At 43.0% G+C, this 20,723-nt stretch overlaps 1 protein-coding gene and 1 long non-coding RNA gene across 2 annotated transcripts in view; one reads left to right on the top strand and one right to left on the bottom strand.

The window, feature by feature from the left end:
• LOC137455234 (spermatogenesis-associated protein 16-like) overlaps positions 1 to 20,723 on the top strand; it is a 66,874-nt gene that overhangs the window by 24,009 nt on the left and 22,142 nt on the right. Inside the window, exons 4-6 of the mRNA XM_068165855.1 lie at positions 5,026 to 5,171; positions 14,228 to 14,317; positions 19,005 to 19,089. Of these exons, the coding sequence (XP_068021956.1) occupies positions 5,026 to 5,171; positions 14,228 to 14,317; positions 19,005 to 19,089 (321 nt within the window). The remainder of the gene's footprint in view (positions 1 to 5,025; positions 5,172 to 14,227; positions 14,318 to 19,004; positions 19,090 to 20,723) is intronic.
• Positions 10,458 to 11,926, bottom strand: LOC137455238 (uncharacterized). The gene is made up of 3 exons (XR_010990807.1): positions 11,805 to 11,926; positions 10,939 to 11,198; positions 10,458 to 10,811 (listed from the first exon to the last, which is right to left on the bottom strand). It is a non-coding gene; the product is annotated as an uncharacterized lncRNA (long non-coding RNA).

Raw genomic sequence — 20,723 nt, 5'->3', positions numbered from 1 at the left:
AAGAGAAGCTGGAAAGTTATGCTGCATGAAATCACATCGAGAGAAAATCTTCTTTTATGCTCCATACTGACTTTTTTTCCCTCTTCACCAAGACAAACCCACCATTAAATGGCTCTTTGTTGCACTGCTCTCCTGCAGTATTTATGACAGTGCCTAACAGCTGCAAGGACTGGATTACAGTGCAATATACAAAGAGCAGTTTGCTTTCAGCCCTGTGTGAGGCTTGCTACCAAGTTTGAAAGTTATTTTCAGTAGTAGCCTTCCTTAGCAGACATTTCTGGGATGCAGTTAGTATTCAACTTGTCAGGCACCTGATGTGCAATGCAGTGACACTATGAGGCTGATTACTTGGATGGCTTGGTTAGGACTGTTGCCTAGTTATATGAAAAGGTGCTCCTAAATATCTCTTGCCTTTTCAGGTCTGTCCCTCTGAGTAGCCACTTTAAAAGAACTAAATAAATAACTCCAGCTTAAAACCACAAAGTTGTCTTTAAACCAGAGAGGTAGGATTCAGTATCGCTCTGCTGACAAACACCACAACAAATAATAAAGGAAGAAACAAAGCAATCATCTCCAGCAAGGCTAGCAGGTGCTCTAGTCAAACTAACTCTTTAATCCCTTCAGCCAGGCAGAGAATAGCATGTGTGATCTTAGGGAACTTGCCAAAGAATCTCATTGCCACACACTATCTGACCAAATTTACTTATTTTGCCCAAGAGAAATTTGCTATCTCTGTCCACACATGTAGAGAGATACCTCTTGAGCATCTTCTTCGAGGCAAACCATATTCCTGAATTTAATGCACACCAAACCTCTGCCAGTGATTAGCAAACCCTCACCATGGCCAGTTTCTCACACCTGAACCTTGTTTTCAGTGAAAACAGTGGCAACATACAGATCACCAGAGCTCAGATTTGATTCTTCCAGCTTACACACATATTAACTAGGAGCTACCTTAAGGATCAGCATTTCCACTGGTCTTTTCCCAAAGCCAGGAAGGGTTTGGGAAGCATCTTTCCTTCCCTTTTTTATTAGCTACTGCCTAGGAGGTCTTTACTCATAAAATTTCCTTGCTTGCTACTGCCAAAATTTAAGCCCTAGTACTGCAACAAGATCTATGCTGAGTTCACAGTGTCACAGACTTGTTCTGTGACCTTTGACAGAGTACTTTATCACAAGCATTTATACAACTGGGGTTTCAGCAGCATATTTATAAGGTCCTATATGTTTAATTCCTTAGATTTCATTTCTCTACATGCTAACTCTTTGACTGGGATAACTCAGCCGTCCACAAAAGGATGCATGGATACAACCTGCATGATGGCCTCCAGTTCTAACAAAAGCCCCTAGGAAAAAAGAAATATCCTTTGGCAAGGTTTTTTTTTTTTTAAATGAACTATTACTTCTGGGAAAATCCTCCTTTCTGCTGACAGGAGTATTCCCAGCTAGACTAGGTCTGACAGTAAAACAATAAAATAAACAAATACATTAGATTTGCTAGCTATGGTAAAGGACATAAAATGGTATACTGCAGGTTTTTAAGCTCAGATTGGCTGTAAACTTCAAATGTTTAAGTTGTTTGCTTCAATCTTGCCTCTAACACATTGGCAAGATTTCAGCAGACCAAAAGCTCAGTCTCAAGACATACCCCCAGATACCCCAGTTTGGAATTCAAATAACATTCTGTAAGATAGCTCTGGGAAAAGAAACCCTCAGTGGTACAAAATGCAACTGTCTCTCCAAGCCCACATTTCTATCTGAATGTCCTTGTGACAAGACCTTAAGGTCTTGAGAGAAGTCAGATGGAGGTGCTTTTACCTTTTACTTCAAGCACTCCAAAACCACCAACAGCCTTTTGATCTTCAAAGGTTGTGTTATCGGACTGCAGAAAGCTTGGTTCTCCTATGGGAAACATGAAAATTGCAAACAATTCTCCTCCCTGCTCATTATGCCTGTGCATGGCACAGCCTTTCTTCCTTCCCTTACTCTCAGTCCAGCAGGGTTTCCCAAACTTACTACCATCTGTAGCTACAGAGGCTTCTTTGGATCCCTAGGAAATGTTCCTTTTTCTCATCACCTGTGAAACTCAGACGTGAGGCTTTCTACAACTCTTCTCCACATCCTCACCTGTGCTGCAAAATCTCAGCTCACTGTCTCCTTCCTGCCTAATTCCTCCCCTAGGATCTTCCCCAAATCAGCTTGCTCAGGTGCTTTCTGGCACTGTCTTTGCCTCACCCTCGAAAGCCACTGTCAGACTCAATATTCAGTGGCAGATAGGACAACACAAGGAAACAGTCCTTTTCCCGCCGCACAGCCAAGTTCTTTGAGAAGAAAGGCCAGCAAAATACAGTTAAGGGGGATGAAATGGACACAGAAGGGATCATCTCCATCAGAGCTGCCAAGGCAGTTCGCCCAACAGAGATTTGTTTGTGGTAGTGACCATACTGCTGCCAGAAAAATCCCTTTGACCAGTGACTAGAATTAACTCCACATCTCACTAGTGCCAGACACCAGGGCTATTTGGAACGGTCCTAACTTCTTTGCTCAGTACAGAAGGAGTTGTTTCTGTACAATTCAATTGACTCTTGCTTTTGGTGCACCATGCTGTTGTTTGTACAGAGTTAGTGGAGAAGTGTTTAGTCTCAAACAAACAAAACCTTAATCCACTGCAGAAATGCTACACAAAAATCAGGAGAGAGATTGGGATGCAATAAACACAGAACCTAGATGGCACAGGCACATCCTTTTAAACGACTGCTCTGGTTTTGCCAGATTAAAGATCGAGTTATTTTTCGTTGCTTTGAACTCTTACGCTGAGATATCTAAGACCTGGCAGAATCCAATCTTCACTGTACTTAAACAGCTTTTCTGAATCCTTAGCTGTTCAGGTGTGGTTTACAGAGGCTCACATCTTGGTTTTTGTCAGAGATAACAGCGGGGTTACGCAAGTCCAAACATAACTCTTCGTATCAGTAGTAAGACTCAAGGAAACTCTGACTTGCAGGACTTTAGAGTGAAGGGATCCCTAAAGGATTCTTCTCATCTCACAATCATTCAAGAACTTGAAAGTCCAAGGAGTAGCCTCAAATCTCTCATTCCCATAAATTTAACAGAGGTCACAGCATGGCCAATTCAGCTGAAAAGTGTTATTACAGAAAAACTTGATGATACATTTATGTTCACTGATGTCAACATCATTCTCTGGGTCTTTTAGCCACATAGAGACTTTACCCACAGAGACACTTCAGCAGACATATACAGTACCATGAGCAAAGTTAGAAGTGATGAATTCTCTGATTTATAACTTCTACTGATAACAAGATGATAGAACATCTTAAATGCATGGATGTTATTATATACACTGTGTAACTTCACTCAGCAGAGAAGGGTTGGGAAAGGGAAAAAACATATTTCTCATGCCTGAACTGGGGGGACACTTCTTTGAATGAGCCTTGTTGCCTGTAAAGAATTGAGCTGACCTCTAACCAGTGCACAAAAACATTGAAGATAGGGCTAGCTTTGGAGGTGCTAAGTGTGGATGTGGGTCTGTAATCCTTCTTGCTTTTAAGGACCACACATGGGAAGAAAGAGAGAGAGAGAGAGAGAGAGAGGGAAGAGCTTTCTTTCTTGACAGATTTAATCTTCTAAAGACATCTCAAAATGCTGAGTTGACAGTGCACCTCCTAGAGAAAAAACACTTAGGTAGGCACAAGAAACTGCCATAACTAAACTCCTTAGTGATGAGGAGCTAGATAAACAAGCCAGATCCTTCTCCTTCCATTTTCTTTGGTGGCCAGCAACACTGGACACAGTAAGAGTCACTTGGTTATAACCCATTTAAAACAGAGGCTACGTTAATCCACAATAGGCTGCAGTTGTGTGTCAGTGCTGTAACAGCCCTCAGCACTGATCTCAATGTGAACCAGGAGCTTAAGCACACAGCCTAGATAAATAGTAATTTATTAATCTTCATTAGAAATCTGCCTTTCTAGCTGATTCACAGTGAAGTCACTTAGTCAGATGAAATCACTGCACACTAAACATCCTGTTAGGGATGTTTAGCCAAGGAAAAGACATTCAATTGCATTGTCATTAGTAGCAGTATATGGTTATTGTCCTTAAAGACAAGGCTCTTAGACTTAATCTATTTGTTTACAGTTGTATCTAATTGCTTACAGTTGAGTTTTCCTAAGAACTGGAAGCTCTTTTTCACTACACTTTGGTAGCACAAGATCAGGTTGCCTGCAGATGAATCAAAAGATTTGAGGATTGAAGGTGGTCCTGCCCAGTACTGGAGCTCTGTCAATACCAAGGACTCTCCAAAACTTCAAGGACTTGTGGGTTATCTAATTCTAATGATGCACATTAGGAGATAGAATGTTATTTAATGAGAAAGTCACTGGCTGTGAAGATCAGCAGGCAATTTATCTGTCAGGAAGAAAGTTTTTTTTTTTAGATAGAAAACATGACGTTTCTCTATGTTAAATTCTATACAGCTCAAGGAAATGGGAAAGCTTGGTGATCTTATCCTTTTGATTTCCTCTACCAGTTTTCTGGAAGGACAAGTCCCATTAAATGAGGAGAGTTTCTGGTTTCCTTGCCTTGTGTCACTCTCTGCTGTCCTACCTGTGGGACAAGGGCAGCAGAGCCTGCAGCAGAATTCACCACTGGCTCACTAAAATAAGTAAATAGCTGTCTGAGACTCCTCCTTCAACCATGGTCTCAGCCAGCCACAGATTTGGGGAGCCTGAAGTTGAGCCTTTACCTTTGAAAATGGGGAAAAATAGTTCCATTCCTAACAGTGGTTTTTACATTTTAGCTTATTATCTGCTCTCTTGGCTACCCCTTCTGGGGAGATGACACTGCACTTTATCTCATGATCACATGCATCTGTGGTGCTAGTTAAAGGCAGGGAATATTTTACTTAGAAGTCAGTTTTCTCCATTTCTCAGTTACAAAACACATTTCTACCTAACAAAAGGTGTAATGTAACAGTAGTAAATCAGATTTTTGTTTCTTGTACAGCTTTGCAGTAATGGTGCTTCTGTAGAAAATCCCTTGGAGACATCTGCAGATGATATTTCCAGCATTGCCAGTTTTATTGAGACAAAGCTCGCCATGTGCTGCTTAAAAATGAAGAGGCCTAGTGATGCTCTGACTCATGCACACAGGTAAGAATAAATATTGATTAGATACCCTTCTAAGACTGAGATAACAAAAATGAAACAAAACTATGAAAAATCTTGTGCAGGAAGGATCAGTCTAACATTGAGTTACAATAGCCACCTATGCATTCACTGCTTGCATAACTCAGTAGGTAAGGATGTGCAGGTAAGCCACAGACATAGTTCAGAGCACCCTTCAGATTGAAGCCAGACAAATATAAACATGCTCAGCCTTATACAACAGTAATGATATTAGAAGCTCTTGATCTTTTTCAAGCCAGATTAGGTCAGGGATGGCTTCAAATTATTTTCATTATAGAATTCCTCATGGGCTCACTTCAGATCCACATCAAAGACCAGCACCACCAGCAATGCATAAAGAAGCCAGAAACAAAACTTGGGCATGGTGGAGATGAAATTCCCATTAGGTTCAGATGAGTTAGGATTTTGCTGGGTTTGTGCTGCCTTTAATTACCACTCAGGCATAACGATAGTTTGTTAAGGGCATGCATGTCCTGCCAGCAACACTTCATGAACTGAGGGCTCCGTTAACTTTTGTCCCTTGTATGAGATGTATTAGGATGGACATTGCAATTAGCACAGGGTAAGAAGTTTTTCATACCATCATCTCAAATAGAACTACAAAAGAGGAGTTACAACAAAAGGAGGCGGCACAGGCTTCTGCCTAATGCACAGCAGGCAGTGGTGAAGAATAACATGTGGGTAAAGAAATGTGATGCCATCATGGCAGCAGGTTCATTCACCTACATGCAAAGTCATGAGAAGTCTGACTTAATGACAAGCTCTTCAGCTCCTGTCCCCATTCATCCACACCCCTTTCCCTTGTTTTCCCACACCCCTTGTTGGCAGAGCTATGCCTACCTTGAGTCCACGTCGTGGGGGGGGTCCATCCTTCAGATGAGTTCCAAGCACCATCTGGGTTGGGGGTCTGAATGCCCATGAGTGGTTAGAGAACAGCATCTGCATTCCCAGAGCACATCCAGTAGGCACACACTCCTTTCAGCTTGAGGATTCTGTTAGCTGAGCCTAAGCAAACCAAGTAGGGAAGACTATGAGATGCTTCTATAAAAAAATAAATCACCACCACTACAAAACCTGCACATCTCATACAAACCCTAACCCAACCACATTTGTTCAGGGCTTCTCAAAGAACCTGTTAATGTAAGGAAAAAAAAAGAACTATGTCAAGTTTGACTGTACTCTCAACTGTCAGAGAGATGGTAATGATCACTCTCTTTCTAACTGGGATTTCCAAGAACACTAAAATAAGGAAGCTGTTTGGACAGTATAAATATAACTAGAACAGGAAAGACTTCTTTACCTCCTTTACATTATCTCACTTTCAAAATAGGAAGATGTGTTGACTCCAGGGCTACAGAAATGAAAGCTTATTCAGACATGCTTTGGATTCAATTGTCCTAAAACAGGAACAATGACCTACAGAGAAATAAATGGAGTTAGACTGAAATCACTGGAAAACTGATGTAGAGAAAAAGAAAATCTTCACTCCTCTTTCCTAGCACAAAGCAAAATGGCAATCAGTAATGTCAATTTTCAATACAATTCATTCCATGACTTGCAGAATGGGAACACATCTACTGACCATGGTTGTCACGTTGTAAGACACAAGAACTGATACAACAGCACACCAGTTACAAGAAAAACAACTTTCTGAGGCATAATTAAGAAAGACAAACCTTGAAATAGTCATTGTTCAAAAAGAACAAAGACATTGTGCTGACCTCCCCTACTAAAATTAGCTCACTGGCAGCAGTTAGCTAGTGCCTATAGAATTTTTATTCTCATTGAGTTTTTATGTCATCACCACATTTGAATGGTTTGCTGGTAATCCTCTGGCATGAATCATGAATCCAAATTAAAATATTCATTTCTGCACTTATTTGCATTTACTGAACTATTCTTTCTTTAATGTCATGTAAATTTCACAGCTCCTGCATTCATTTCTGAAACTTTATTAGCCAAAACTCAGCTTTCATATTCTCACCCACAGTTGTATCAAATCTATGGAAGTGGGGTTTGCTAGAAAGGAATCCTTCCAAGACGTCACAACTAGAGAAAGAGAGAAAACAGAGAACAAGGCCAGCAGCTCATTTTAAAGAGCAGGCATCTTTAGAGGAATAGCTGTTCCATCCTTAAGAAGGAAAAGGGAGTACAATTTAGATCATCAACTTTAGATCGTGGACGAGAAGCCAAGTCTGGGGCGTTCTGAAGAGGAGTAATTGTATTCTCTGGCTTCCTAATATCAACATTTGAGGCTGCCTTTAGCATCCCTGGCACAATTGAGGACACTGGCTGGGTCCTGATCATTTGTCAGACCAATACAAAACGTTTCCCCTTTGCAATCAAACACCATTAAAACCACTTCCCATCTGTCACAGCTCTGAACAAACGTGCCATGGATTGGCCTCACCAAGCAACACCTGCAGTAACCTACTTGACCACCACTTTTCACCATAAGATAGCCAGCAAAATAATTCCTAGCTTGCAGTCTGAAGCTATAAAATGAATCACACAATATTTACATGCCCTGGGGTCCTTTTGGCCCAGGCATTATGGCATACCAGGGTTTAATGATCTTAATAACCCCATATGGCTTGCTGAGCAATTAGATTTTTCCCTTTGGTTGCAGAAGGCAATTTTCAATTCTAGCAGATGGCAAAACAGTGAAGGTCTGAGAAGTCAAGAACTGACTAAGAAACCTCAGATTAGTATTCAGGCCTGATGTTGCTCAGCCTAATATTGTCAGGAGTTGAATTTTTGCCCCAAAATGAAAACAATCTTGATTCAGAGCATAGAATTTCAGCAAAGCAGCCCCTCAACTATGCCTGTTATTCAGAGGGCCAGGCCCAACAGAGAAATCCATAAAGCTGCTGCAGCTGCATGTGGAAAAGCAACCCCCAGTGCATCACACGCTCAGCTCACCAACTGTTAAGTTCTATTTTGTTTGAAATTGGAGTATTCAGTATGTATTTTTTCCCCTTTTCACCAAAAATCACCTGAAACACAAAGTCAGCATTAAAAGATGAAGAGATAGTTTTGCAGTTTCAGGGCTCTCCTGGCACTAGATTAGCACTCTACATAAAGGCTACTAACCTGGAGCTGCATCAGGACAGTAAAGGGCTACTTTGGGGTAGAGTAGGAACACAGCAGAAGTGATTTCTAGTGTACAGGCTTCAAAGAGCCCAGCAACATCAAACCAAACTGCCAAGAGTCAAAGGCAGCTTTCTGATGTTTGCTCAAGCTATTAGGGTGTGCTATAATACTTTTCAGTACAGAATTGATAGATGGAGAGAGGCAGTCTATCATTTTGAGACCAGAAAAAAAGGAACCAAGATGGAAAATGGAGAGCTGAGATCCAATTCTATGAAAATCTGCCACAGTTCTATATTCATTATAAGCCTATCACAGCACATCCTGCTCAAAGGCTTACAGAAAACGTGTTGCCAACTATCAGGGAATTACTGATTTTGTTAATTTTTTCACTTCATAGTGCTATTGCTTGGCTGTGGTAGAACTGACAACCTGGAGGGGGTCAACAAGCAAGCAAGCATTAACAAACAGAATCACTATGACTTTTGACTGCAGTTTCCAGCAGCAATTGTCTCCTCTAAAATAGCTTGCACAAGTACCAGTTGTCATCTATCTAAGGTATTGCTGTTTCAGTCCAATCATTAAATGCTGACAGCATTTGATGTTTTGATGAGTGTTATTTTGGTTAAAATAAGTTTTGGTAGCCACCAGTATTGTCTAAGCTTCAGCTATCAACCACACTTGGCTGAGAACTGCAGTGTTTGCCGTTGGCATTGTCTTTTCATTACTGATAAAAGTAATTCATCCTCATTAAGTACAACTAATTTTTAACCTCCTGTGCTCTTTTGTACATTGTGATTTAATCCAGCACTTGGATATGCCCCTAGTCACTAAGGCCTGCACTTACTCCAGTAATGCCTTAAGATACATAATTTATCACTGGATTTTCTCCCACACCTTCTTCCCCAAGAGGGGATTCCTGCTGGGTAATGCTTTCTCTCACTACAGTTTTCTGAGCATTGTTTTAAAGTGCTGGACTGTGAAAGCATGGTTCTGAGAGGTTTCCTAGTTTCTATACCACCTCAAGATGATTTGCAGCAGAACTGCATTTTTCAGAGCACAGAGCAGTTCTGCTCACAGAGAGTAAAGCTTTACTGTGCCAGAACAGAAATGTCACTTCTTACATCTACCTCAGCACTTTGGTTTGGCACAAGAGTAGGATTGTGATATGCTTTACGCATTTTCTGTGTTTCCTGCACACTAGATTACTCACAAACCTATTTTAGCACTTACAAACTAGACACATTTCAGAGAAAACTACCTGCATCTTCTGCTTGATCTCTGCACAAAACACAAGTAGCACCTAATGAAGGCACTGTGGTCGACCTTCAAGATAGCTTTGAGCAAGATGTACAGGGACATTTTGTTTGAGGAAAGAAATGAAATCCAGTCTGGAATAAAAGCTCCAACCACCTACAACACAGATGTAGGGGCCTCAGCATTAGCTTTTCTGGTCTACTGATGCTCTGCTTCTATCACAGTATCACAGTATCACAGTATAACTAAGGTTGGAAATGACCTCGAGGATCATCAAGTCCAACCTATCAACACAGACCCCATGACTAGACCATGGCACCAAGTGCCACGTCCAATCCCCTCTTGAACACTTCCAGGGACGGTGACTCCACCACCTCCCTGGGCAGCACATTCCAGTGACGAATGACTCGCTCAGTGAAGAACTTCCTCCTCACCTCGAGTCTCAACCTCCCCTGGCGCAACTTGAGACTGTGTCCCCTTGTTCTGGTGCTGGTTGCCTGGGAGAAGAGGCCAACCCCTTCCCGGCTACAACCTCCTTTCAGGTAGTTGTAGAGGGCAATGAGGTCATCCCTGAGCCTCCTCTTCTCCAGGCTAAACAATCCCAGCTCCCTCAGCCTCTCCTTGTAGGGCTTGTGTTCAAGGCCTCTCACCAGCCTTGTTGCCCTTCTCTGGACACCTTCAAGTGTCTCGATGTCCTTCTTAAACTGAGGGGCCCAGAACTGGACACAGGACTCAAGGTGTGGCCTAACCAAAGCAGAGTACAGGAGCACAATGACTTCCCTGCTCCTGCTGGCCACACTATTCCTAATGCAGGCCAGGATGCCATTGGCCTTCTTGGCCACCTGGGCACACTGCTGGCTCATATTCAGGCGGCTGTCAGTCAGTACCCCCAGGTCCCTCTCTGTTTACCTCTGTCACTTTTCCCTGAGCCTCTCAAACTTCATTGATTCCAACAAACTCTTTGTATCTGTCCCACCAGCTCTTGCATGTTGCAGACATTTTCTGAAGGGAGTTTTTTCCCAGAACAGTCCCAGCTTCTGTCAGATGATGAAAAAGAGCTGTGGCCACTTCTACTGCAGACTTGGCTTCAGGCCTCTTAGGTGCTGAGGAGCAGTAAGTCTGCACTATGTGTACATTCAGTTTTGGACTCCACTTTATCAAGGAATGGTGATACTGCAGACCACAGGACACTGAGGACATGCTTGACTTATATTTCATTGGCCCCATGTCTTGATAAAAGTGCACTGAATAAAAGTGCTGCAAGGATGAACAAGAAAAAGAAGTTATTGAACCATGGCTGACCAATACTTAAACCAGCATGTGTACCGAAATGAGTACAATTCAAGAATGGTTAAACCATCACTAGTTTTTCACCATCACTTACCCAGACACCTTTCCACAATTTTCAACAGAGGGCAGTTCTGCCACAGATTCCTGCTTTCCTGTGGTTAGGAATTACTTCCACCAGGCTTCTTGTTTACTAATTCACTCGCTGCATGAATAGTGACCATGTGCAGATCCAGTACCAGCAAGAGTAGCTTCAGAGTAATTTAATGCTTCAGCACAGAAGCGATTGCCCTATGAAACTGTGCCTTGGGCATGCACAGTTGAGTTTGCTGTACCATGTCACAGGTACTAACAATTCTGCAAAAGAAAAGGAAAAAAGGCAGGGGGGGGGGCAGAAAATATCTTGAAGTGAGAAGAAGCAGGGCTTGGTCATTCCTTTTACCATGCACTGAACAGGTATATGAAATGTTGATGAATGAAACGAGAAAAACATTAAGCACAAAGAGAAAACACAGCAGTGCTGAAACAAACAGAGAAAGTATTCTCAAGAGCTTGCCTACAAAACTGAAGTTTAAGAGCTACAAAACCAGAAAAACATCAGGTAGTGAACACACAGCTGGGGTGACATTTTAAAATGAGCTTCAAATTCCTGCTCTCACTTTTGCAAAAGCAGACTGCTAGTTATGGTTCACTGATCTGTGAAGAAGATCTTAACTTTCTGCTGAGGGTATTGCTCTAAAAAACTCAAGGAAAAGTAGCTAATAGGGGTTTGTATGAAGTTTGAGTATGGCTGTATCAGGTTTTGACTAATGCAATATAAAACCACAGACTATTAAGAAAGCTTGGTAGTTGCTGCAGAGATTAGAAAAGATAAATTAAAAGTTTTCCATGTTAAATTTAGGCAGCTAATGAGATCAAATATGTGCAAATAAAGGCATCTCCGCAGGAAAGGATTTTTCTTACCGGAAGACAGTTTAGCTGGTTGCTGATTCTGAATGCCACAAGTTCATTCCCTTTTAAGTGTTTCTAACAAACAGTAAGAACACAAAACACCAACATGAAAATCTCAATAGTTGTTTTCTAGACACAATACTATGGTAGAGCAAAACCACAAGAACACATAAATGAAACAAGTTTACTCTCCTCACAGCATCATTCACATATTTACTGTTACAACACTCACTCTACATTGCAGTCCATGTACTAAAACCTCAGCTGAACTTTGTCTGCAGGATTTCTCTTTCAGTTGCACTACCACGTGAAGAGTTTTACCAAGTATTCAGGCTACTGAGTCAGTAAGAGAAAAGTTGAGATTTTTGTATGAACAGACAGAATGCAAAGAAAGCAACCACAGTTTGAGCTAATAGGACCTAGGGCAGTTATGAAAGTTTCATCCAAGATAACAATCCTTGTCCACCTCTTACATCCTCTGGTATGAAGTAAGGTTTGTCTGTCTACAGTCGTTGACACAAATATTGTTTCAGAGTTTACACCCCTGTTGCTACCCACACTGGGAACTGGTGGCAAGCCTTGCTTTTAAGGGTCCTCTCTTACTTCGCAGCCTTTTTGTCACTGCCAAAACGTAAAACCTGAGTTTGCGACACGCCACCACACTCCACAGCTACACTTCTCATGCCTCAGGGGGTCAAAGTCTGTCTGTCCCACACGACCAGCCCCTTCCCTCTCGCCACACGCAGGGCTACGAGCCCACACTCCCAGCACCCTGTGGGCAGCACGACGAGAGCGCCATCGCCTCTGGCAGCCACGCTCAGGCGCGTGCGGCAGCAGCACGGTCTCGCCTCAGCCAGAGCAAGGGACGGGTGGGGAAGAGCGGCCTGCCGCGGGGGGCTCCCCGCTACAGCCCCCGCCTAGGCCGCGCCCGCCGCCGCCGCCAGCGTCATGTACAGCCCGGAGCTCTGTGCGCGGCGGAGAGCGGGCAAGGGCGGCCCGAGCCGCTGTGCCCCACGGGGCGGCTGTCCCCGAGGAGCCCCCCGAGGCTACCAGTCTCCGCCACGGTCACCCAGCCCGAGCAACACTTCCTACGTGCCCGGGGCCCGGCCCGGCGCCTGAGGCACACGCCACAGCGGAAGCACTGCTCATCACTTGCAAATGTAGATGTAACCATGTAGAGCTTTAGGCCTCCTCTGTGAGCCTGGGAGAGTTAATTTAATTCACAAGTCTACAGCATCTCAGAGAGACTTTGAGCTTTAAACTTATTTTGAAAGCTCCTTCTGAAGGCCACAGACAGACAGCCACTGGGTGCTGATGCATACAGAAAAGGGAGTTACTGGGCTGCTGAAATACACTGGGGGGTTCCACAAATGTGCATTTATAGCTGAATGTCTCTATAAATATGTCATAGACTCAGGGTTATCAATAAGCTAATGATTTGGTTATGAAATCAGTTTTGTGGTGATTAGTGGACTGAAATCACAAGGGCAGGAGTTTTAAAGTGAACATGATATTCAAAACTTTCAATGAGGAAACACAAGCCAGTTTGCAAGTTTCCTCTGTAACAGAATGTAGTGTTAACCTCTCTGCTAAGGTTGGAACTAGCTTTAAATACTCTACGAAACATGCCATGATAAATGTTTATATAGCATAAAATGATAAACATTAAACTCTGCATCCTAGAAGACACTAGGTGTAACTTTTCTCCAGACAATGGAAGAAGTGCTGACCAGAGATGCCTGTCACTGGCTGGAGATCTCACAAGTGGAACTAACTAGATGCAGAAGGAGCTCTCACTCTTCCCCTCCCTCTGCTCTCATCAGAAGGCTACCCTACCCTGACTGGCACTCTAACTACTTAGCTTATGCTAGTTTTAGCCTTCCATCTTTTTCTGATATTGACTTGGAGCCTGTAATTTGTTACAGCTGGAATTGCATCTGCTGAAGTTAAGGGGCTAAGAAACATGCCAAGGTCCACCCAAGTAGAACCTATAATTTCTACAGAAAGTATTTCAAAGTCTTCCAAGTTAATGTTAGAACACATTCTAGATGCACAGTTTGTCCAGGGAGATGAGTCGGACAACTCTCACTCACGTGTGTGGAGCTAGGGGTTAAGAAGAAGTTGTACTGCAGCATTCTTCCTTAGGTTATCTACAACATAGAATATTACCACAGGAACTATTTTCTAGAACAACACACAAATCCCTAATGAAACTGCATTTATGACATAACCTCAATAAAACAATTTACTAATGCTTGTTCACATATCACAGCTGTCAAAAGAGAGAGAGTTCATATTACATTTGAGACATAGAGTGCTGAGTTGTATAGAAGTAGTGTACACAGCATGTGCCAAACCACAGCTTGATTATTAGCAGCTTTTAACAATGCAAGAGAGAGAAATCTCAACTTCTCCATCTCTCTTCTCTTTTAAAGGAGCATTAGCAAGAACCCGACTCACTTCCGGAACCACATGCGCCAAGCTGCTGCATTTTGGCGCTTAGGGAGATACTCTGAAGCTGCAAGGTATGGTGGTGCTTGTGGATTTCTAATGGTTTCTCTACATCCCTTTCATTCCAGCTCTCAGTAGTAAAGACAGCATCTTATATCCATGCTTGTCCAAAATCAGTGGGAGCTCTGCGCTGGCTTTGTGTATACAATCTCACATGCAGCAGAGCTCCAATCCTCCTAGTTGCTGTAACAGGAATCATTCCAATGATGTCCCTAGCTGCTAATGCCTGTAGGAGCATTTACTTGTTCTTGGGCAGAGGACAGAGCCCTGATCAGATTCCAGGGGTGCTCTGGGGTTAAAAGCTACATGCACACAAGCATCTGCCACTCCCTGATTTCCCCATAACCCTGGGCAGAAGCTCAGGTGTGCTCCAAGGTTGGGGGGAGAGGGAGGAATAACAGTTTAAAACAACCAAAGCAAGCCCCACCAAACCCCACAATCTCAGGGTACACTGTGGTATGCTGCAAAATATAGCCTGTGTGCAGCTGATGAGATTGCTGGTGTGAGCGGGAACTGCTGGCAGAAGAAAGTCTGCAAGCTCTGCTTGTATGCCTGCATTAATGCTGCCAAAATCTTTAAGGTTCATCATGCAGCAGAAGTTTGTAACTACTTAAAATGCTTAAATGAAAGAAATGCAGGAGGAAATGCAACGGTGACTTATCACCACCACTACTACACTAACATTAGACACTCACAAAGGACTGTTCAGCTGAATACCACAAGGTATATCCCAAAATAGTTCACAACTCATTAGCTAGCTAATGGCAGAACAGTCAGTGTGAATTAGGCAAGAGACTGAGAGGGTCACTTTGCTCATCATTTAAGATGGATGCTAGTGGTAGAGCTCTGGAGCTATTAAAATAGCAGCAAAACAGTTTGCACAGGGAGAGGAAGACGACTGTATCCAAGCAGGGTTGCAGAGAGGATTTGGGAAGATGAACTTCAATTTTCTGTGCTGGACTTCAGCCAAACACTTCAGGACAAGCCCTTCTTCTGCAGGACATACATTGAGATTATGTCAAAGGAATCCCCACTAGTTTACAGACATCAGGTCAGGGAGAAGAAATCGGTTCCTCGAGGCACAGAAACAGCTTTTCTGTATTTCTTTAGAAATATGATTTCAGATAAACCTGAAATATTCCACTTGACCATAACCCCACCCACTTTCCAAAAACAAACTGGTCTGAATTAAGAAAATGAAACATTTCATTGAAGAACAGGGAAGTGGTGTGGTATTTCCCAGATCTCCTTTTACATCTCACTGATAACAGTCTCTCATTTATCCTGGTGGTGTGTTGATTGACATAGAAATTGTCACCTGCTGAATAATCATCAACAGTTGAGGTGCACTGATCAGACAGACAGTTTAGAGCTGTGGTAGGAGAATGTGTGACAGGGAGGGAATTCTGCCTAGGATTTCAAACCCCAAAACCCACCACTTTCCCCAACAGCTGAAGTGATATGAGTGGAACGGCGTCACTGTCCCTGGAGGTGTTCAAGGAGGGGACTGGATGTGGGACTTGGTGCCATGGTCTAGTAGTCATGAAGTCTTGGGTGACAGGTTGGAGTTGATGACCTTTGAGGTCTTTTCCAACCTTGTTGATTCTATGAATTGGTTTGGGTGCTGGGGTGGGGAGGATGGGTAAGGAAGACTTTCTTCTTGAAGCCAGGCTGAAGATTATTTTTTAAAATAATCTCAGTAATACAGGGTTTGTTTTTTTACAATACATTGATATTTCCTAAGCAGCAATACATATAAATGCCTATACTTGAGAAGACAGTATGGAGCAAGGGGATGTTCATAAATATGAATCCCCCCAAAAAAAACCAAAACACCAGTGGTTGGTGTTACTGCAGATAAGCAATCAGTGCATTTACTCCAGCAGCAGGCAAGAGGGAACTGCCTCAGCCTTTTTTCCCCCACACTGAGTAGCTTTCAGGAAACTAGATGATTTTAAATGAGATTATGTATTTTGTAGAGCAGAGGAACATTCTGACAGACTGAATCCAGAGGGGCTCCAAAAGCAGTGACTCTAGCAGTGTTCAGAGTTGAGCCTAGTTTAACATAGTGTTACAGCAACTGTGCAGAGCTGCTTCTGCAGATTGTGTTAAACTGAGCTTAGCGCTACTTCTGTCAGCTCACTGGAGTCACTGCTCTTAGTCAAAGCCCACTGATGGTGCAGAATGTACTCTGCTCACTGCAGACAGACCATGGCACACAGATGTTCAGCTGCAGTTTATAGAAATACAAACTTGTCATTTGTTTACATTTTGTTAAAATGACTTTAAGCCATCATTTATTTCTGCTTGCTTTTTGCCCAAGCCCTGCCCGGCCCCGCGCGGCTCCTCCGTGGCGGCCAGGCCCGCGCGGGCACGGGGCAGGGCCCCGCCTCCGACGGCAGACGCAGTGACGGGGGCCGGCGCGCTGCCCGGGGCAAGGGAAGGAACGGGATCCATTGCGGGCCCTCACACATGCAAAGGGGTTGAGAACCTCTGCTGGTCTTGTGACCCTCTCTCTCTCTGTCTCTCCAGTGTACCACTCTGAAAGGAGTGTTTCACAAATGGGATCTAGGAAACGAGCTCTGACAAGAGCTGGGATCAACCAAAGTCCCAAAGAGGGTCCACGTGGCCTGTTACTTAATTTGACATCAACACATGATGTTAGTCCATATCTACAATGACCGGCCCTTAGTTCTGTGCCACACACATTAGTCTTCAGAGTCAAGACTGCCCCAGTGTCAAACAGGAGCTGGCTCAGACAGGGCCATGGCAGAGGCAAAAGAAAGCCTTCAGGAATGTTTTCTTCCACAGCCCCTACCAGAATTAAATCCAAACATCGACACTAGAAGGTTATCTCCCAGGCTTGGGAGCATGAGGTCCAAAGAGCACAACAGGCACCAACTAGAGCCCAGATCAAGCACAGAGCACATACCTCTGGAAGCTGCATGGCACCACTGTTGTGAGCAGTTCGTTCCAGCATCCCATCTCTTGCCAGTCAGCTCAGCTGGGAAGCTAACACAGGCACTGGGGCCTCCCACACCTCCTGGGTTTTCTTATCACAGGCTTGTGTGGCTGCAGCGAATGATTTCGTTGTACCCAGGCTGTTAGTGTCAGCAGCTGTCAGGCAGCAAAAGCTACCTTTGTCTCTCCTAAGCATGCCTGGAGATAGGCTGAGAGAGACGCTGGTGTGCTCCTGGCCTCCACGTACAGAAATCTATCTTACTGTTCTGCACCACCAAGTGGCCAGATGGAGCAGGTACAGCAAGACATCTTTGGATCCAGGCTGACTACGTTACCCCAGATGGGTTTGGCTATCTTGTGGAAGTTTGTACTGGCCCTGACTAGCAACTAGGAAAAATAGTCTTTGAATATTAAGCCTCATGTTTTGAAAGAAGGAAGTCGTATGTTCTCTGGCATCTGCTAAAGGTGTGTCCGAAGGTTATCAGAAGTACTTCATCTCTCCTGTCTGATAGAGCTCTTTGATGGGCTGCACACCTGAAACTTGGGCATGTTTTAAGTATTTTGAAGTAGTAACTCAGAACTGGTGGATAGCTCTGTAAATATGAGGCCAGTAGTTTTGAATATCAGTGAAGTGGTTGTGTCAGAGTAGGAGCAGACTGCACATATCTAAGGGAAGATTTAGTTCCTGTTTGTAACAATATGTTACCCCCTGATACTGGGCCTGCTTTGAAATGTTTATTGTTAAATCCGTGTATTTTTTGTTATATCTCATTAAGAGAATAGTACAGCCTTGGAAAGTACATTCTGAAAGGGTATCACAACAGGATTGGGATTACTGTTTGTGAGACACTTTTAACTAGGGGGAAATTTCAAATTCAATTTACAGTAATGTCAAAGCACAATTAATATATAGGCAATGATCAGGGGAACATGCAGAAGTACACAGTGATAGCACTACATCAACAAATAAACTTTTGGTGCTAGTAATTAGGTACACAAGATTATTGTATGTTTAATTGACTAAAGTGACAATTTGGAATTACATCTAGTCACATTTAATTGGATTTGGAATCTCTAGAGGAAAGGAAATGGAGAGCAGTGTGGAGAGGCAGCCATAAAAGCAAACTGATGTTCTAAAGTCTGTTAAAACTCTGCATTAATGTCCATTGCACAACAGTTTTTTAGTATCCCTCAGTCTAGAAAGAGTAATGCAATGATTGTCACAGACAGTGGGAGTGCTAAAGCATACTCCATTATGTAGCAAGACAGCTGATTGCTTTCCGTTTGGGGACTTTTTTTTTATGAGATATAGTTTAATCAAAGGTGAACTGTGTCTGAGTTTGCCACAGACAAGTGATGTTCTCAGGCTGCACGCTACAGGGTGTTTACATGTTGCTGCTGTGATAGCAGAGATGTTTATAAGACACTTCACTCACAAATACTGTAAAGCATAAAAACAAAAGAAAAGCTAAAGTATTCTGTTCCAGTCATTAAATATTTGCTGAGAGTGAAAGGTGATAAAGCTGTTAAAAGAAAATACAGGGCTGTGTGTTCACAGATAGTTTTGCTAGCTAAAAAATGTTTACTAATGCTTGTCTTAAAGTTGGACAAAGACTGAGAGTTATGTGTAATCTTTTGACACAAACCTCCTGTTACACTCTTTTACTATCACCTGCTTTGCATTTTGCTGTATCCATTCTTCTCTCCCCACACACTCATTTATTCTGCTTTTGTCACCAGGAGCGCCAGGATTGCTGACTACATGTACTGGCTGATGGGAGGCACCAGGAAGCGCACAAGCAAGTACATCAGATACTATTGGCAGGTAAAAAATTGCTAGCTCAATGAGGAAGGAGGTGCCTATCTCATTATTAAGACCAAAATGAAGGAGTACTGCTTAAAAGAGTGCTGACAAAGGTAGCTCTTGGGCATGTCAATCAACAGGACACCAGACAGCACTACCGTATTTATCATGAAAGAGATTTTCTTGGACTAATTTTAAGGGCAAAATTCAAGGTTGTTAACCCTTGGCTCATACTTCAATTTTATGGACTGCTATAAAATTTAATTCTGGATACTGTAGAGTCCCCTAAGCTATTTTTTGGTGAAGTCTTCCTACCTCAGTGACACTTTCCTTTTGCAATTTTCATGGTACTAATCCTCTGACACCTTTCCAAGCTCTTTAGCCGGAAGGGGAGGACAAAAATGACTGTAACAAGTGGTCTCAGAGGAACCTAAAGTGTTCTGTGAGGGATGGCTAGGCAAGACCACATTGTACAAAGACTACTTAGGAGGGGACTAGACCATTGACTTCAATGAGACAGGTCTCTTGAGTGATACTTACGTGAGATGGCTGTTCAGCCACATCAGCACAAATGTAAGTTTAAGGGTACCCCCTTCTGCTGAGGAGAGCTCTTAGAAACTTGGAGGTGAATAGATGCTTGATCCTTTGCTGGGAGATGCTTATTGCTGCAGGAACTTATGGCTGCCAGTGGTGTCCCAGCCTTAACCCCCCAGTTTCAATGAGAGCAAAGTCCATTTCAGAGAGAGTGCAACATTTGGGCCACAGGCCCAATGGAAGACCCTTCTGCCTTCCAGCATGGACCTTGCTACCAGGTGCTCCTTGTCCAGATGAGGAATTAATGATACTAGGAACAGTATATGTCCCTTGTGATAAAATTTCAGAGTCTGATCCCATTTGGGGTTCATTTTTTTTCTGTGAGAACATCTGTGACAACTGCAGTTTATGTGGAGAGGTGCAAACTGTGCCTAACATAAGCTAGAGTAATAAAAATCAGAATCTGGTCTTTTATCTTCACTCACATGGTAAATTCTTCCAGTTAAAAGCTATTATTAGTTGCATTCTTAGTGGTAAAATCGAATAAATCTCAGTCCTGGGAGCAGCTGAATTTCAGCACTGCTGTGAGTGCCAAGTGCACCTCATTCAGAGACTCACCCACTGGGCTAGTGTTTGCAGTGCCTGTGAACTTTCTTAGATGCTTTCCAGCAGAGGATTTTGGTCTGTACAGAGCAGTTTGGTTTTTTTACCCACTGGGTCAGACTCGTTTAAACTCTTGAGTTCACAAACAGGTGTTGTGCAGGGGTCATTTCTGTGAATGAAATGCCTTTTATTTTTCTGTCCCTTAACACTGGTATCCATTGACTTCCCTTCTTGATGTCATAGACATGAAGCTTCAAAGAATAAACCTTTCAAGGAGGAGCTGTCATAGCTGCCCTCTCCCCCAGGGGTTCAGACTGTCCTGCTATGTGAGAGGGCCAGAAAAGTGGCATGAAGGACAAGATTCATCATGGTGCATCCTTGTAGATTCTAAATCACAAGCTGTGGTTGGGCTAAGGCAGGAATGAACCAGAACTGTATTTGGGCTATTGAATATACTGAATGAATACTTTTTTCTTTATCATCTTAACCAGTTTAACATCTACCTCCATACTCATGAA

The sequence above is a fragment of the Melanerpes formicivorus genome, unplaced genomic scaffold (genome assembly GCF_026170545.1).
Source record: "Melanerpes formicivorus ecotype bairdi unplaced genomic scaffold, bMelFor1.0.p_v2 SCAF_93, whole genome shotgun sequence".
In the NCBI taxonomy this organism is placed as follows: Eukaryota; Metazoa; Chordata; class Aves; order Piciformes; family Picidae; genus Melanerpes; species Melanerpes formicivorus.
Note: the sequence above shows the minus strand (reverse complement) of the source record. Positions and strands in the feature narration are given on the sequence as shown.